At 37.4% G+C, this 19,568-nt stretch overlaps 1 protein-coding gene across 4 annotated transcripts in view; it reads left to right on the top strand.

Annotated features, from left to right (window-relative positions):
- The window catches only part of ISA1 (isoamylase 1), a 99,493-nt gene that overhangs the window by 38,213 nt on the left and 41,712 nt on the right, over window positions 1–19,568 (top strand). For all 4 annotated transcript variants that reach the window (XR_014349756.1, XM_028222979.2, XM_082903705.1 and 1 more), the window contains 3 exons: window positions 6,412–6,483; window positions 6,578–6,704; window positions 18,010–18,096. Coding sequence is in view for 3 of the 4 variants with exons in the window: in XM_028222979.2 (XP_028078780.2) it covers window positions 6,412–6,483; window positions 6,578–6,704; window positions 18,010–18,096 (286 nt within the window). In the remaining variant the exon portion in view is untranslated. The remainder of the gene's footprint in view (window positions 1–6,411; window positions 6,484–6,577; window positions 6,705–18,009; window positions 18,097–19,568) is intronic.

A 19,568-nucleotide genomic window follows, 5' to 3' on the forward strand; every position in this document is an offset into this window, starting at 1 on the left:
GAGTTTTTTTCCGGCTTTTCTGGTTGTTTACTCGGACTGTGTTGCTGTCTATTTCGTCCCTCATCATCTCCCCATGGATAACTCATCTTATATCATTCTTACTGAGGTTTCTACTGCGGTCTCCACCACACTTGTGCCTGTTCCAAGTACTGATTTTTCTCTTTCCGATCACACTCCTATTCTTCGTATTACGAGTGTGGTGTTGAATGGGAACAATTTTGTTGCTTGGAGCCATTCCCTTAAACTCTCTCTTGGGGGAAAGGGAAAGGTTCATTGGCTTTTATCTACTATTACCCCGCCAGCTGTGACAGACCCTACATGTGCTTAGTGGGATATCGATAACTACACTACATTGAGATGGATGTTCAATTCTATGGAAGATTAAATTTATCATATGTTCCTTTATTGCGATACAGTTCCAAGTTTGTGGCAGGCATTGTCACAGATGTATGCTCATGCTCACAATGAAGCACGTATCTTCGAGCTTTACCAGGATATAGCCCGAGCCTCTCAGTCCTCTCTTGGCCTTTCTATAGCTGAATTCTTTGGATATCTTTGGGCTTGTTAGGAGGAACTTGCTCAATATGAGCCTTTGACTGACCTTCCACCAGAAGTCGCCTCCCTTGTGTCCATGAGGCTTGCTCGATAACACACTTGTTAGTTTCTCATGGGTTTAAACTTTGAATTTGAATCTCTTCGAATTCAAATTCTAAACACATCACCTATGCCATCTCTTTATGGGGCTTTTGCCACTATTGACAGTGATGAGTGTCACCCGCGATTGGTTTAGCCTAGTGTTCCTTCAGTCCCTCCAGTTTTAGCAGATCAGATGGCTTTTGCTGCGATTTCTGGTTCTTGGAGTTCCACCGGTTCTGTTACTTATCATTATTGTGGTGCACCTAGACATGTCAAAGCCCGTTGCTTCAAACTTCATCTTGAGTTGAGGCAACACCCTTCCCGTCCTCGTGGTCTTGCACCACGTGGTTTTGGCTTTGCTCGCACTGCTGCGTTGGTGGACGTTACTCCTCCTTCTGAGCCTCCTAATGTCCCTAATCTATAGCAGTTACAGACTTAGATTGGTCAGCTTCAGGCTCAACTTGGGTCCCTCACCATTGGTTCTCTTGGTCTATTATCCTCTACTGCCACCCTTGCTATAGGCACTTCTACTGCTTTCCATGTTCGGTCTGCTAGTCCTTCATGAATTCTGGATTTTGGGACTAATGATCATAACTGGTGAGTTTTCTTTTCTTTCCTCTCCTGAACCCACCATTACTGCCCAATCTGTGTGTCTTGCTGATGGGTCTTGCTCTTCTGTCCAACATAAGGGTATTGTATCTTTATTCCTTGATATATCACTTTACCTTCTGTGTTGCATATTCCCAAGTTTGCTTATTATCTCTTATCTGTTAGTCATCTTGCTAAAACCTTTAAATGCGCTGTCATCTTCTTATCTTCTTTGTGTCTTTTACAGGACCTGAGTTCGAAGAGGATTTTTGGCAGAGGATATGAGCGCGACGGGCTATACTACTTTAGCTAGTTTTCAGGCATTTGTTTTGTCTCCTTCTATATCTTGTGTTTTTTTTTTGTTCAAATTTTAGAGTTATGGCATGCGCATATGGGTCATGTTAACTTTAAATATTTATGTCAACTTTTCCCTTTATTAAATTTCGCTTGCAAGGATTCTAAATTTCATTGTGTTACTTGTGAGTTGTCTAAACATATTCGTACTAGTTATATACCACATATGACACAGGCCCCTAGTGTTTTTAACCTTATTCATTCTGATGTTTGGGGTCCCTCTCCTATTCCTGCTTTTTTAGGTCATCGTTATTATGTGACTTTTATTGATTGTCTCATTAGGTGCACTTGGGTCTATTTACTTCGCCACAAATCTGATGTGTTTCCCATCTTCGTTCAGTTTTTGCAAATGGTTAAGACACAATTTCGTACAGTTGTTAGGAATATCCGCTCTAATAATGGTGGGGAATACAACTCCATCGAGTTTTGTTCCAACCTTAATCGAACGGGTATTCTTCAACAACTTATATGTCCTCAGACCCCTGAACAAAATGTTGTCGCTGAACGTAAAAACCGTCATATTATGTCTGTCGTACGTTGTCTTTTTTGTGGTATGTGTGTGCCCAAGTCTTATTGGCACATGGCTATTCTTACTGCTGTCTATCTCATTAATAGAACTTCTAGTCGTGCGTTACATGGCCTTATCCCATTCCATATTCTTATGCCCAATACTACCATTTTTCCTCTTTTACCTCATGTTTTTTGGTGTATATGTTTTGTTCAGGACCAGCGTCCTACTCGCACTAAGTTAGATGACAAGTCTGTTCGTTGTGTCTTTTTGGGGTATTCTTCCATGTCTAAAGGATATAGATGTTTTAATTCTGTGTCTGGTCACTTTCACCACACTCTGGATGTTACTTTTTGTGAGGATCTTTCTTTTTTTAATCCTAACCCCTTGTTGCAAGTTTTCCCTTCAGATACTTTGAGTGTCTGCCCGATTCCCATTTGGACGAGGTTGCGGATGAGGTTGCCCCCCTCTCATCCTCCACCTTCGCCTCCTTTCTCCCTCCATTGCAGGTATACTCTCGCCGTCCTCGTGCTCAGCCCTCTCCTGCCACCTCTTCAATCTTGGGTTAGGTAATTCGTTCCCTTTATCTCCTTTCCTTCCTCGTCGTAATCCTCCTCCGAATTGACATCCCCCAGACCATTGAGGTTATTTGTGTAGTATTGATCATCGCATTTCCCAGTATCTCTCATATGACAGGGTTTCAGACTCTTATCATTCTTTCCTTGGCAAGCTTGAGTCCGAGTCTATTCCTCGGTTTGTGTTAGAGGCCCTTCAGAATCCAAAATGGGTGGCAGTCATGCAAACTGAAATGGAAGATTTAGAACAGAATCATACTTAGGATTTGGTTCCTACCTACTAGCGAGAGTACCGTGGGTTGCTAATGGGTTTTTGCTATTAAGTACCTTCTTGATGGCTTCGTTGACTGTTATAAGGCCCGCTTAGTGGCCAAGGGCTTCACTCAAGTTCCTGGCAAGGATTTTGGTGCTACCTTTGCCCAGTTGCCAAGCTTACATCTGTTCGTCTACTCATCTCCTTTGCAACATTCCATTCTTGGCCCCTTTATCAGCTTGATGTCGAGAATGCCTTTCTACATGGGGATCTTCTTGAGACAATTTATATGGTCCCTCCTCCTGGTTTTCTGGCTGAGAGGGAGTATTCAGGGAAAGTATGTCAACTGCACAAGTCTTTGTATGGGTTGAAGTAGTCTCCACGAGCTTGGTTTGGTTGTTTTAGCTCAGTCATCATCTTTATGGGATTTGTTCAGTGCCATTCAGACCGTACGTGCTTCATCCATCGTAATTCTGCAGGTCAGTGTATAGTCTTGTTGGTTTATGTAGATGATATTATTCTCATCGGTGATGACTCTATAAGCATTGATCAAGTAAAACGGGATTTGGGACACACCTTTGATATTAAGGATTTGGGAAATCTCAAGTATTTTTTAGGGATTGAGGTGGCTCGCTCACGACAAGGGATCTCCTTATCTCAAGGGAAGTACACTCTTGACTTACTTAAGGATATTGGTATGTTAGGGTGTAAACCTATTTCTACTCTTATGGATCCTAATGCCAAGCTCACATCAGAGTCTAGCGAAGCACTAGAGAACCCAGGCATGTATCAGCGTCTTGTTGGGCCTCTCATCTATCTGACTAATACTAGACCTGACTTCACATTTGTAGTTAGTGTGGTTAGCCAATTCATGCATGCACCTCGTACAAAACATCTTGATGCGGTTCATCACATCTTGATATATTTGAAGACCTCTCATGGCTTGGGATTGTTCTTCACAACTGATCCTCAATTTGGACTCTCTTGTTTTACTAATGCTGACTATGCAGGATCTAGAACAGATAGGTGTTCTACTTCTGGCTTATGTACTTTCTATGGTGATCATCTTATATCATGGAAAAGTAAGAAGCAAACAGTTGTTTTTAGGTCTTTTGCAGAAGTTGAGTATAGGGCTATGGCACAAGGCACTTGTGAGATTCTATGTCTACGTTCTATTATGGCAGAGTTGGGATTTGAGGAGACTGCTCCTACGTCTTTGTTTTGTGACAACAAGTCTACTATTATGCTGTCTTTTAATTTTGTCCTACATGAGCGTACTAGGCATATAAAGGTTGATATACATTTCATTCGAGAGAATGTTCGGATTGGTATTGTGAGATCATCCTTTGTCTTTTCTTTTGAGCAGTTAGCAGATATGTTCACCAACATTACTCCAGTCGTCTATCGACAAGCTGCGTTTATTGAATATTTTCACATCAGCTAGAGGGGGAGTGTGGGAATTAGGAAATAGTGATATAATAATTATGGTAGTGTTGGAATTAGGAAATAGTGATATTGTAATTATGGTAGTGTGTATAAAATTTGTGATTATGTCAATCACAGATTTAATGCCTTTTTTTATCTTCGTTTCTTATTTTGTTCGTTTCCTATTTTGTAATATTGTTTCATTATAAATACAGGGCTCTACCTCATTCATAGGTAAGCCAAAACAATTCTTTTTATCCTTTTAAGATTGGCAAGAGTGCTTACAAGATTGACCCTCCAGCCTGGATGAAGATTCACCCAGTCTTTCATGTTAGCTTTCTCAAGCCTTATCATGCTGACATGGAAGACCCTTCCCGCAATGTGCAAACACGAGAGGCCATTATGGCCAAGGCAAAGAAGAGGAGTGTCGAAGACATCCTTGCAGATCGAATGACAACTTCTTCTAGGAAGACTTTCAAGGAGTTCCTTGTTAAATGGAGGGGACTTGATGATGATAAAATTAGTTGGGAGAAGGCATTGGACTTAACAGCTTTTGCGGAGGAGGCATTGGACCATTTTGTAGCACATTTGTGCATTGTAGTGGCATTGTAATTTCACTCTTTTGTCAATGCAAATGTCGTTATTTCGCTTTTAGTCTGTTGCTTCCATTTGTAATACTTTTGCTTGTATTTACTGGGATTGCTTGCTTGTAACTTGCTTCCATCGAAGACTTGGGTTTGGCGGGCTTGCCTGACGTGACTTGGTAAGCGCCACACGAGGTGTGCTTGTGTTTGAAAGCCTCGCCTTGTGACACAAGGCTATGTGGTTGTAATTGTACAAAGAAATGCCAAATGCATAAATAACCCATTGAAGTTTGATGCAGTGTTAAGTTTACTGGAAATTTCTTGTCGATGAGTTGGTTGTTCTGCAATGCCTTTAAGGGGTTGAGGGAACAATTGATTGGGGCTACAAACAAACCAAACTATTTATGAATAGATCAAGTTTGACCCATTAGAGGGAGTTTTTGTGCTAGTTTTTTAAGTTTGATTGTGACATTGGCCCTGTTTGGTGCAGCTTATGGGACTGCTTATAGCATTTTTTATTTTGGAAATCTGTGCCGTTGTGTTTGGTGTGACTTCTACTTACAACTTATGAGGCCAAAATAGCTAAAATAAGCTGAATAAAGTTTTTAGATTCTACTTCTGATTGTCAGCTTTTAGATTACAAGAAGCTGCACCAAACAGGCCCATTGTTTATGGAAAGAGCCTAGCTGAGCTCCAGGAATACTAGGCTGGGCTCAAACTAGCTCTGAACACTCAGTTCATTTGTTATTGTGTAATTCTACAAGTTTCATTACCATTTACTAATGCTGAGAATTTTATCAAGTGATTAAATATGACGTAGATCAGCTTTTTCTCGTTTTCATGCTCTGTCTTTTCAAGCCTTTTTTACCTATGCTTTTAAGATAATAAGTATCCAGCGCATGCATGCTACCAAGCTGACCTTGAATGGCTTGCAAACCTTTCTAAATCAAGTTTATTTGTCTTGCCTGAAACTGCAGCAGATCTTGAATGTTCCTTTCTCTGAGTTGAGCAAAAGCTCAGAAAGCATATTTCCAACCTCATTTCTGCTCATTTTTACCCTATGCTGTTCTTTTGTTATTTTCATGAATTCTGGTAGCCTTTTGGTTTGTATCTTCCTATCTTTTTTGTATCCCTATCATCTGCAAAGGTTTTGTGTCTGATTCTATATGAATTATCATATTTATCCATCAAGAAAACAGTTAATAGAATCCTCTAAGCTAGTTACATTGCTGACCAGTGTTTCCTGTTGTTTGTCTTAATGATAATCTCTACAGAGTTTTATCATATGTTTTGGGTGATATTGTTTCTTTTTTATTTTTAGTTTTCATCTTTACGCTTTTCTTTTTTTGTTTTGCTTTTATTTATGTTAAGGGAGAGAATGCCTACTCTCTTTTTTTTTTTTTTTTTAAATTTTTTTAATTATTTCAATTCTTGATTTAATTGCTGCATGGGATTGAAATGTCTTTGGATTACTTTCTTCTACAACAGATATTGGGTTACAGAAATGCATGTGGATGGTTTTCGCTTTGATCTTGCTTCTATCCTGACGAGGGGTAGCAGGTTATTTGCTATACCATCTGTCTGATATTTTGTCGTTCAGTTGATGGTGAAGACTAATTTTTACTCTTTTCCATCTCTTTCTGGTTTTCCCCAGTCTATGGGATGCTCTTAATGTTTATGGGAATCCAATAGAAGGTGACATGTTGACAACTGGCACTCCTCTCAGCAGCCCACCATTAATTGATATGATTAGCAATGATCCTATGCTTCGTGGAGTCAAGGTACTTGTTGTAGGCTCTTTCTTTATGCTCATTAATATACTTTGGACTTCAGTAACATGTCTATTTATTTGAAGCAGAAGAGGAAAGTAGAATGAGTATTTTTCACATCTTTTCCAAATAAAAACACGAGATATGAAGATTCTGTTGAAGGAAGAAGGAAGTGTAGGAAACACAAATGTCTTCCATGGAAAACCAACTACAATGAGTAAAATAAACTCCAACAAGCATGGAATAAACAAAAGAAAGTACAGAAGACATAATGCTTGTGTCTTAATTCAGTCATACTGGTGGCTGCTGAGTACCTTATGGGCGTCAATTCCTGACAAGATCCATGACCATGACTCGAACCCGATTCAGACTGAATGAGTGTTTTTTGAGCTTATACATGTCATGTCATAAATAAGAACTAAGATAGAAGCTAAGGTCAAGTTTGGGAAGACTAAATAAGTGCACTTTTTGTCTTTTTAGACTAAGAAGTTGAGGTTGAAAATATGAATGTTTGGGTTAACTTTTTGACTTTTTATGGAAAAATGTGTAATAAAAAATTGTAAAAATTGATTTGTAGGAGAAAATTAGAATTGGGAGTTGTGCAGCCGTAATTGTTGACTTTTGGTGAATAGTGATAACTTTTTAACTTTTTGAGTAACTTTTTGGCTTTTTAGCTTTTTGGGGTGTTCCCAAACTTGGCCTAAGTATCGAATTATTCAATAATAGTCATAAAGATCACTGTTAAGTGTTAGTGTCTAAGAGTAGTTTTGTAACTTGAGTCTTTTAGTCTTTTATTATAAATACATGTAACAAGGGAGAACCCTAATTCGTTATTGTGTTAATACAGCTCAGCCGTTCTCTCTCTCTCTCTCTCTCTCTCTTTTCTTTCATTCTTTTCTTCCTCATATGCAAATCTAACATGGTTTCCGAGCAACATCTTCCTCCAAAGATTTTTTTTCTCTCTTTTTTCTTCTTCTTCTTCTCCTTTTTTTTTTTTTTTTTGTTCTCTGTGTGTGTGTGTGTGTATAGGGAAAAAAAAAAAAAAAAAGAAAAAAAAATCTCCATGGTCGAAATTTAATGGGTTTTCACCCTAGGATTTTATTTTAATTTTTTGTTGATGGCTTGAGTTCTTTTCCAATTTTTGTTGATATTTTGGAAAAACTGGGTGATTTTTTGGAAGTCCTTCCTGGAGCAGTTTTTGGCCTGAATTTTCCCTTTCTTCCTTTACCCTGGGAGCCGACTGGACTGTTTTAGAGGGCCTGGAGTCCTAGTTTTGATGATTTGGTAAGGTTTCTCTCAAATTATGTCAGTTTCAGCTCTCTAGGCACTATTTAGGCACTGTTTTTGTCTCTAAAGGGTTTGTGGATTTGCCTCTCTTTGTTTTTTTGTTGCTTCCTAGGCTGGTGTGTGGATTAATTTTCAATGGCTGAGGGTGAGAATAAGGATTCTACGGTTAGTGGAGAGGTTGGGCTATGTTGTGTTATTACTCTTAACGATAGTCCCTCTCTACATATCAATCCCGTCAAACTAGATGGTTCCAACTATCTTATTTGGTCACTCTCTTGTAGTCTCGCTATTGTTGCTCGCCGTTTGACTGGCGACATTACCGGTAGGAGAGGAGGGTAGGGGAGGGGTTGTCGGCTGGTGGTTGAGGGCTGGGAAGGTGTTTTGGCTGAAGGAGAAGGAGTTTCGGTGGTGGCTGGTGGCTGCCGACACAGAGAAAGGGAGGGTAGGGTTTTTGGCTTTAATACCAAGAAGAATGAAGAGAATTGTACTGGCTTACCTATGAATGAGGTAGAGGCCATATATATATATAATATATTCATGATACAATGTAGAAAACAATATAAACAATGCTCTAAATCTGTGATTCATACAATCACGGATTTTATACAATCTACTAAAAATAAAAATATTCTAAATATTCTAATTCCTGTATTCAACAGTTTTTGTTCAGGATTTTTTTGCACATGAAGACTGTTGAAGGGTATCATCAAATTAATAAATGAAGAAAATCAGTATCACGATATTCCCTACTCAAATCACAACGAAAGTACTTAATAACAGATGAATAGTGTGTGAATCATGGCATGAAAAGCAGTAGAGATAGAAAAAAAAATTGGATTATTGCTTCATGAGATAAATCCAATGGTGGCATGTACAATCATCAATAAAGGAGACATAATAGCATGAACCTCGTTTAGTGGGAATAAGACCCACACATCAAATTGCATAAGATCAAAAGGTACAGCTATGACAACCCTAGCCCGCCCCGCCCCAAACAGGATAGTGTAGTGATCGGCCCAGCAGTCGAACTTTCAAAACAAGTTGGACTCCTATGATAATTGGGGCAAACTTTCCATTTTTTAGTGCAGAAGCCATTATTTGCTTATATTGAGTCCATTTGAAACATTCATTCAGAACAGTGCATAACTATATGAAATGAAAATATACATTCTTCTTGGATTGTTATCTACATTATTACACGACTTAAACAATAAAATAAAATACAACACTTATGACAAAGCCAGCACAAGCACACAAGAGACTTCTAATCTACTTCTCTTCGTACTTGGACTCTTCATCACTTATATATATATATATACAAGGGAAAGGGGTGAGCTATTGCCCAGTGAATAGTAATACAGTAAAGTGGTGAATGAATGAACATCGATGAGTTTTAATAAAACCAAGCACAAGATCATAGTTCAAACATAATATAATTTGTACATGCTAAACAAAGCTTAACTTGCAAGCATATAAATAGCAATGACTATTCCAAAGGCTTCGAGAATATCAAGAGTCCACACCAGGTGGCAAGAGGAGTTTAGTTAGCTAGAGGTTATTGGCATGATTTCCCAATAACAAACAAGATCCAAGGTGTCATCTTAGTACATGATACAAGAGTATAGGATGTTCATTCATTGTAAAACATTAATATAACTTTCATAAACATAGCATAGGTTTTACATTTCAAATCATAGTTTAACAACATAACTTTACTATAATACTACTTACAAATGGCTCTTGAACAAACGGTTACTTCCTCCAAAGTGCTTAACCTACACAAGTACAATACAAGCATTCAATGAAATACGGTCCAAAGCAATGAAACATTACTCTTTTCGGTTTTAATTCTAATGTTCCAACTTATCTTTATACTATTTCTCTCAACTATACACTTTTAGGTCCATTTTCAAGTCTTATTCAATTTTATTTCAAGTATCAATTAAGCAAAACTAGGCCTGGCAAGCCAAAAAGGTTAAAAAAGAGAAAAATTGAGCAAATGCTCTATTGGCCACACATGTGGGGCCTCCGGGCCGCATGTGCGAATAAAGCAATCCATCCGACTAGTTTTTCCTTCTAACTTCAAATGGGCATATCTCTCATCCAGACTCGGTTTTAAGCGATTCTTGAGTCTAAATTCAAGCTCCGAAAGTCTAGTTTCTAATGGTGGTGGTTTCACATCCAAATTCCTAGTATATAAAGAGATGTGATCAAATTAGTGAAGGCTGCTCACTTTTTCTTAACCATTTCTAACCCATTTCTTCCCTAGCTTAATCTTTTCCTTTCTTTCATTCTTTCCTATTTTCTTTAATTCAAGGTATTGGATACTTATTTGAAAGATTCTGCACAAAACCCTTTGATTTATTTAAGCAATTAGTTGAATTCCCACAATTTCTTCTTAACCTAGCTTCTTTTGATCTCTTCTCCATTTCTTTTCTTTTAATCGATCAAGAACCTATCCTAAATCATTTTCTTGTTGATTAATATTTATATCTTGTGGAAGAGGGTAGAAATCCTTACCTTGTGATGATTTTTACTCAATTTTTGGTCCAAGAATTGAAGCTCCCTTGTTCATCTTCTTGTTCTCCTTCTTCTTCCTCTTCCCCTTTTCTTCTATTTCATCTCTCTCTTCTAACAATTTTCTAACAATTTCCAACAGATTTTTCTATTTTTGTTTCTATTTTTCTATTTTTTTATTTGGTATGAAGACGCTTGTCTCCCTTGGATAAATCCAAGCCCTTGAGTTGTATGCTTCACCCATGTGCTTCACCAATTCCTTGATCTACATCATTAGCTTAGTTAATCAAGTTTAGTTCTAATTAATCAACGTTAGCCTCTAATCATTATTAACTTAATTAATCTCGATTAGGTTTAATTAATTCCGCTTAATTATTGCTAATCTTGATTAAGTTTTGGTACTCGTTAGACCTAATTCATTAAGCTTCTTAATTAAGGTTCCTAAGATTTTTAGATATTCAATATTCAAGTTCAAAGTTGTCTCCTAACCCTAAAATGTTCTCCCAAAATTCTACACCGCAGTTCCTTTTCCAAGCAGCATTCCTAAGTTCTTCATCATTGGTATTCTTCCTTAAAAGTGTCTTATTTGCACTTGACATTAAGTTCTTTATTAAAATATACTCTCTGCTGCTAATCAAATGTAAGGTAATTAAACTAAAGTACGTATTCAATTGCATCACGTAAAAATACTTGCGGTGTGGTACATACTTGCTTTCCAAATTTAAGAGGTGACTACTTCCTAAGTCTTAATAATTTGATAATAATATTCAAATGTTCAAAGTTTCCTAATTACTCATTTCTAACCTTTACTTTAAGTATTTTGTGCAATGAGATAGTTGATTTGACTTGGGACATTAAAAGATGGATAATAATATGGTTATGGCACATGACATTGTTTGGGGTGTTACAGCAACAGAAATAGTGGAACTTCAATTAAATGGTAAAGTAGTAAATTTTGCAAGTCTGAATCCGCTACAATATAAGATATTATGACTACTTATGCTACTAAAACACCGATAGAAACTAAATACTGTAAACGAGAACTAGAAACATGACAAAGGCATGAGTGCTAGAAATAAAATTCAGACGACTTAGGACTTGGATGAAAAGAAGACAAATCGACTGAAGAAGTAGCAATAGGGGGGACATGCAACTGCTTAAGAACATATGACCCTCCAACCTATGGCCTGTCCCAATCAGATGCTTAGAATGAGGATACTACACAACACAAATAGAGGAAAAGAAGCAGACACAATAACCAACGTTTTAAAGTCTACAACTTAAATGAGATTCAAAGTCAACTGAGGAATACAATAAACATTTGAAAGAGAGAGAGGGATCATTCAAAATAGACCCAACACCAGCCAAAGACATAGGAGTACGATTGGCTGTCTTAACAGTAGTAGGAGGAGAAAATATAGACATAAAATGGGAAGGATCATTGGTCATATGTTTTATGGTATATATGATTAATATCAAACTCCAGGACCTGAGCAAACAATTTCACACATAATGAATCTAGAGCGGAGAAGAAAAAGAATGGAAAAAACAAACTCACCAATGCAACACAAGAGATTTGCGTGGTTCACCCAAATCACGGACAACGTCCACGGTGTCACTGCGAATTTACTAAGATCAACATGAAAGGAGTTACAAGAGTCTCTCACACTCAATCTTACAAACTCTCTCTACAATGATCTATCTCTCACCCTCACTATTGTGTATCTCTCTCTAAGATCACAAAACTAATGATAAAATAAATATAGAGCTACATGGGTGTATTTATAGGGTTAGCCTCAAACCCAATCCTAAATTAATAAGGAAACCAAAACCTAAACAAAGAAGGAAAAACCTTAACCAATAAGGAAATAGTTTAGAGTCCAAATATAACCAAACACTAATTTTCATGTTTTCTTTTCCTAATCTGATAAGGTTTAGTCTTGTTTCAGGCTCCGCCAACAACAATATGGTGTGTGGCACCCGAATAAAAAACAAGTGGAGCCAGCATCCCTGGAGTAGATGAAGAGGACAAACCTATAGGGGAAGAAACTGATAAGGCATTAGGTGAGTGAGTGCAGAGGAGTTTCTGCAATTGCTCAGTAAGAGTTGAGGATGAAGAGGAATCTTCCACAGATGGAGTAGCTATGAAGCATGGGTACTTCGAAAAACATGTCGTATCCGTACCGGATACTTACCGGCGTACCGTACCTCGTATGGTACTTTTGCATACGTACCGGGTACACGAAACACGTACCCAAGTTTTTTTTTCTTAATTTTTGACGTACCCAGACGTACCTAGTATATATCCAAGCTGTACCGTACCTCAATTGAAACAATATTTTCCTTCTACTACAGAGATAAAACTCATTTCACTAGATTTCTTTTTCAGTTTTTATTTTATACTTCGCATGATTTTAAAATTAAACTATGGTTTGTAAGTTGTTTAATATATTGATATTTAATTTTGATTTATACTTTTTCTTTTGGCATTAAATGTTAATTATAGGTTGGACCTTAACAAATTAAACCATTTAATTATTTTTTGCATTACTCTAAATTAAAAATAAATATTTTTTTACAAGCGTACCAAGCCGTACCCGTACCCTATTTTTTTTGAATTTTACCGTATCGACGTACCCGTATCGTACCAGTACCAGTACTCGTACCCGTACCTGTGCTTCATAGTGGAGTAGTAACAGCAGTATGTTGATTCCACATTTTTCCAACATGACAACTGTTCAGAATTCCTATCACCACTCCTTTTCCAAACTTGGTGTTGTCCAAAATGTTGATAACTTAACCAAGCCTTCTAGTGTCATTTTTGGTGACAAAAACTACATTCATCCAAAGGTGAGCAAGTGAATGACCTTCCTGGAGTAATAGAGGAAGGACCAATAGGCACTGCCAAAACTGTTTGGGTAGGCAAGAGAAGTAACCTTTTGCCTAGAGCTACCTTAAAACAAAGTTCTTCAGCCAATTACTCATTGGCAACTAAATCAATAGAGCGAAGAGGATTCCGACGAAGAATAGTTTCACAAAGCCTATTCACCAAAAAAAAGTTCGACAAAGACCCTCAAAATCATCTCAAAAAGCCATCAAGACTTGTACTAATCATTGTTCCTCCCTGTAAGTTCAATACTCCACACGAGCACTCAATGCCTAAGGCTCACTAATTGATCCCACAGCCCTGTCATAACATAATAAAATTCTTGGATACTCTTATCCCCTTGTTGAGTTGCTCGAATCTCATACTCTAACTGATAATGCTTAGCAAAATTTGACTGAACATATAACCGAGAATTGTGATCCCAAATTTGCTTCGCATTAGTGAACTTAGCAAAATGAACCCCAATAGGTTGATCCACAAAGTTGTTAATCCAAGTAATGATCTTGGCATTAGTAACTCGTCAAGCAAACAGTAACTTAGGAAATTTCTCAACTTTGCATCAACTAGCATAGAAAGACTCACTAGTAACAAAAAAATAAAAAATAAAAAATAAAAAGTCCACAACAATGGTGGGAAAAACCAGTTGGGACAGGTTAACAAATCCTGTTAAGTTACCAATTTTCCCAAAAGATTAAGCTATTAGGAAATGGGCTCAACAATGTTTATAAAGCTATCCAACACCCTCCCTCACTTGTAACCTCGTCTTGCATGTGGAGAGGGAAACAAACAAACAGAGAAGAAGACATCAAATGGAGACATAATACCCAATGTCATTAAAGGCAATAGGTGCATTGAGGTGCTAAGGTCCCCTAAGGCCTAGATGCAAGGTGAGACGCACCTTGTAGGTAAAGAACTTATAATTTAATGTAAGAAAATAATTTATTGCTCAACATAAGCAAAATGAAATATTAAACATTTTAAAACATAAATACCAACAAAAACTACTATTTTAACATAGAAAAATGAACAATATTTCAAAGTTCAGCAGAAAACACGAACATCCATGATCTAAATTTTATCGAACAACACAAGTTTGAGCATTACAAAACATCAATAACAAGAAGAAAAGAGGACAAGAAGAAGAAGAAGAAAAAGAAAAAAAAAAAAAGAGTAGTCCAGAGAAAATGGCAGAAGAAGGAAGCAACATCAGAACCATGTGAAGAAGACAACAATGTAGAGAAGAGGAGAAGAATAAACCTGATTCTTTGGAGCTGCTGGACTGGACAACGAGGGCTGACATCAGCAAAGAGTTCTTCAAAGATTAGGTTAGGGCTAGTTTTTCTTTTATCATTGATTTACGGCCAAATGCCTAATGTATTGGCACATACAATTAAGAGTAGAGATGTGCTGCAGCTGAACCATATTAAATCAGTGGCTAGATTTTAAACAAAACCAGTCAAAGCCACAAAAAAAAAAAAAAAAAAAAACCTTCAAGGCCTGCGCCTTTTGCCTTACTGCACTTTAGGCCAGTCGCGCAACTTACTGAAGTCGCCTTGCCTAGAACACTAGGACTTGAGCCTAGGTTCACACCTAGGCATGCTTTTAATAACATTGAGAATACCAAATGCCAATGGAGAGATTTCAACCCAAGACCTCTCTCAACTTGAGCTTTGGTACCATGTTAAGTTACCAATTTTTTCAAAAGCTTAAGCTATTAAGAAATAGGCTCAACAATGTATTTAAAGCTATTCAACAAATCCAGAATCAACAAACAGGTCGCAATAAGGTCTTTAGGTCACAAGAAAATATCAAAAAAGTTGTAGCAAATACCTGGAGCACAAAAATAGCAAAATTGGTTGCAAGAACCACTAGCAAGGAAGAGTCAAAACACAAGGTCCAACAAGAGAATAAGATCAAACAATGAAATCATAGTGAAGGTGATTGCGAAATGTAGCAAGGGTATTGCGAATATAGTGTCGTTATGTCTAGATTGTAGAGGAGAAAGAGAGGAACCACAGACAAACCCTAGCTCTTGCGAACAAAGGAGAAAGGAAGACTATCTCACTAATGAAGCTTCAAAGGGGAGAGAGAGAGAGAGACGACAAAAAATCAACTTTAGGGTTATCTACTAAACCCTAGCCTTGATATCATGAGAACTAGAAACTAAGTATTGTATTATTTCAATAATAATCAGGAAGATTATGGTTAACATGAATAAAGATATCTAGGCTAACCCTCAAAGATAACAAAAGTAAACATTATGGTTAATATAAATAAAGATAGCTAGGCCAACCCTAAAAGATAACAAAAATAAACATATCATCACGGTTAACATGAACAATAAATAGGTGACGTTAGGGTTTCGTTCCTCAACCCTTTTAACATGACTTGTCTCATTTAATTAAATGTGAGTTGGTTACCCAAATAGAACCTATCCATTTGACTTGTTTCGGTGCCTAAATGAAAGGGCATACTAGTGAACTATGTCATATATAGGGTATAACTGATTTAGGTGGATCATGTATACCACATGTGACTTGTTCATTAAACAAGTTATGAACAAACATAGATATATGTTGATCTAAAGCGTAATGCTTTTATTTTGGGAAATTCTATTTGCACACCAATACTTATCTTAGTACACACCACTTTTTCAGTGTACACCAATTTGAATTTCTTTATTTTTTTTATCAATCTATACCATCAAATTTTAGATATCACCGAAATACCATCCATCTCCAACCTAAACCTAACCCTAACCACCACCACTGCGAGCCTCCACTTTTTCCTGTCGCCTCCCCTCCTTGCCGCCACCACCTCCTGTCGCCTCCCTTTCTCTGTTGTCACAAACCCCTACCCAGCGCCTCCTTGACACCATCATCCATCTCCAACCCCTCACCTACGCCTCCTTCGCCCTACCACGCTCTCCTCTTCCTCCTTCTCCTTCAAATCCTAATCTCTCTCTCTCTCTCTCTCTCTCCCTCTCTCTTTGCGGGTTGGGGATCTCGAGGGGTGGGGGTTGCAGCTGCTGTGGTGTGTCCCAGAGGTGGTGGGTCGTCACTATGATGGAGGTTGTAGCGAGATTGAGGGGTGGTGGGACAGAGGGGTTGGACATCTATGTGGGGCTGCGATTGGGGTTGTGGGAGCTGCGATGGTGGTGGTTGGTGACAATGGCCGGAGGTAAGGAGTGGGCGGAGGAGGAGAAATGGCTTCACTACAGTAGCTGGTGGCAACTAGTGGTGTGTGCTGAGTAATTAGTTTTTAGGTTTTTCTCCAAAAATGTAATTTGCTCAACCAATACAAATGTAATAAGAAAAAATGAGGGAGATAGTGTGTACTAAGAGAAATGGTGGTGTGCAAATAGAACTATCCTTTTGTTTTTCTCTTCTTTAGCATAAGATTCACTTAGTACTAATGAATGATAAGTATCTTTTTTCCTTTTTGTTTTTTATTTTTTATTTTTTGTTTTTGGTAATGACAAGATCTATTATAACCTTTCGCATGTCCTCAAAAATTTAAAGCAGGTGCGAATTCTCCCAATTTATTACCTAGCATACAATATGTTTATAAATAGGTAAATGTTCTTTTCCATTATGGATAGGATTACATGTGTCATGTTACCACTGTAATAAACAGGTCATTTTAAGATTGAGGGTTGACATGAATAATCAATCGTGTTGTGTTAGAGTTGACCCATTTAGTTTAATATTCAATCATTGACAGAACTTGAACATAGCCATGCTACCCTTACAATGCTCAATTTCAGCCACTAATCATTAATGAAAATAAGCATGGATTCACATGGGATGCATTAAAGCCTATTCAGAATATTAATGAACAAAATCATCAGGAAGATTATATAACCTGCATTTTCCATTATGTAAAGGCATGGAGAATTTTGAGGGCATGTTATGCAGTGTTTTATGGGGCACACTCTGTTCTCATAGTAGAAAAACTGGAAATGATGTTTGTTGGAGAGATTGATATCTACTGCTGGACCCCTTTCGTAATTACTTAAACTTTAGGGACTCGTGGTGATCTAATACAGTATCAGCGCTTAGGGTTGGGGAAGGTCTTGGGTTCAACTCTATTGGTCTGCATTTGTCCCCTGTTTGCATTATGCTTCTCTCTATATATGTTTGTTTGCATCTCCATATGCAAGACAGGGTTGCACGTGAGGCAAGGTGGTGGATAGCTCGATATTTGTTATATGGGATTCACACTGAAGTAAGAGCACTCAACTTGATAAGGTCCAAATCCAATCAGTTCACAGCCCCATAAGTAATGATCTTGGATGTGGTCCCTTTAGTGGTGTAGCTAATTGTCTATTTCTGCTATTTCTGCCTAATTAGTCCGATGGAACATAGTGATGTGGTTGTACTCACTGCACACACATGTAGAGAGAGAGGGAGGGAGAATTAGTCACATTTCGTAGTTTTGGGTTGATTTTGATGACCTGTATGCTGTTTCTTTTACTTGACTCTGGAATTATCTTCTTGTATAGTGGCGCAGCCTGCTATAATTGTATTTCGAATGGCCTCTGTCATTATTGTTATCTGAATTTCTGGATGTTTCATTTATATCGAAATCTATGGACTGAGTTTTCTATCTACCTCTTTCAAACAGCTTGTAGCTGAAGCATGGGATTGTGGAGGTCTTTACCAAGTTGGCATGTTTCCACACTGGGGTATCTGGTCTGAATGGAATGGGAAGGTCAGTACAAATACTGTCTGTGCTTCATTTTTTTGTGTGCTCACGATTTGAAGATAGGGAGGGTACTGAGTGATATATACAAAGCAACAAAAAGGGGAAAAAAAAAGAAAAAAAAAAAAGGCTCTAGAAGTACGTAAATCCAGTCCTTAATACCAAACATTGTGCTGGAAAAACCTTGGTCACAAACTCACATTAGTGAATGATTAATCTTGTCATTCCTCATTATTCGTTCATGTTCATGATTTATGAGTAGAGCTCCCAAGTGTTTTTTCTGATTGTGTGCTGGACTCCAACACCAAGAATTTTTTTTACTTTATTATAAATTCGTTTAATGTGGATGATTCTTGTTCGGATTGAGGATGCAAATTAATGATCGTGAGTTCCTTTCAACCTCCACTTGGCTTTGTTGGAAAAGATCATAGAATCTGGATGTCCAACAGTTCTCTTCCATACTGGAGGCTTCTGAATTTTTATGAAGCTTTGTAATCAAGTTTATTACCCTGAACATACTAGTTCAAGTGACGTGACTCTAATCCAGTAACCCTCTTTTGTTTCTGCCAATGCCCTTTAGCTGAGACAGTTTCTGGGAAATGTCACATCCTTTTTCTTGTTCATCCAAAAACTATCTCTTTTCTGGATTTGACTCATTGTCTTAAAAATATGTTTGTTACATTGATAACATATAAATAGTGTGTTTTGGTGAATGGTGATAGTTATAACTATCAAAGCATTTTAATATGTCAAACATGCTTACTAAGTTACTTCTCTCCTGAGCATCTTCTTTTCTAAATAAAAAGTCATAAAATGAAAATCTGCTCCACTCCTTCAGAATCCATTGGCCATCATATTGCAATCTATTATAAACTAATGAATGCAAGAGGAACCTGCTGCACACCTCCATAGTTTTGTCATTAATGATTATATAACCCTTACATGTTTTCCTAGGTTTAGTTTGTGTTTCATTTGAGTAGTTTCTATTAAGTTATGAGTCCTCACTTGTATCTGGTTTATTTTTGCTAGTTCAATTAGTAATCTTAGTAGCATAGACACTTCTAAGAAGGTCACATTTCTGTGTCGGACACATGTTGTACACTTTTTGAAACGTGTTTGAGGCACGTCCAAACTTACTATATTATTTTTTAATAACACACTTCGGACACTTAAGGGATACAAGTATCCATCGCTTAGACACTTGAAACATTTTATATATTGGACGAAGTAACTTAGAATCCAATGATAAATGAAAATCAATGTCGATTTCATATTTTATAAAATCTACTTTATTCCCGTTTGGTTTACCCTTGGAGCACTTTACCCCTATTATTAAAAATGCCCAAAGAGGCCCCATTTGGTTTTAGACTAAAGTGTTAGCATTGCATTTTTTTGTCTAAATAGACGGAACTAGTGCCACGTGTAGTTTTGAGAGTTAGGAAGGGAAAAGAAAAATATTTCAAATTAATTTTTAATATGAA

Source organism: Camellia sinensis, chromosome 13 (assembly GCF_055761805.1).
Source record: "Camellia sinensis isolate YWXY chromosome 13, ASM5576180v1, whole genome shotgun sequence".
In the NCBI taxonomy this organism is placed as follows: domain Eukaryota; kingdom Viridiplantae; phylum Streptophyta; class Magnoliopsida; order Ericales; family Theaceae; genus Camellia; species Camellia sinensis.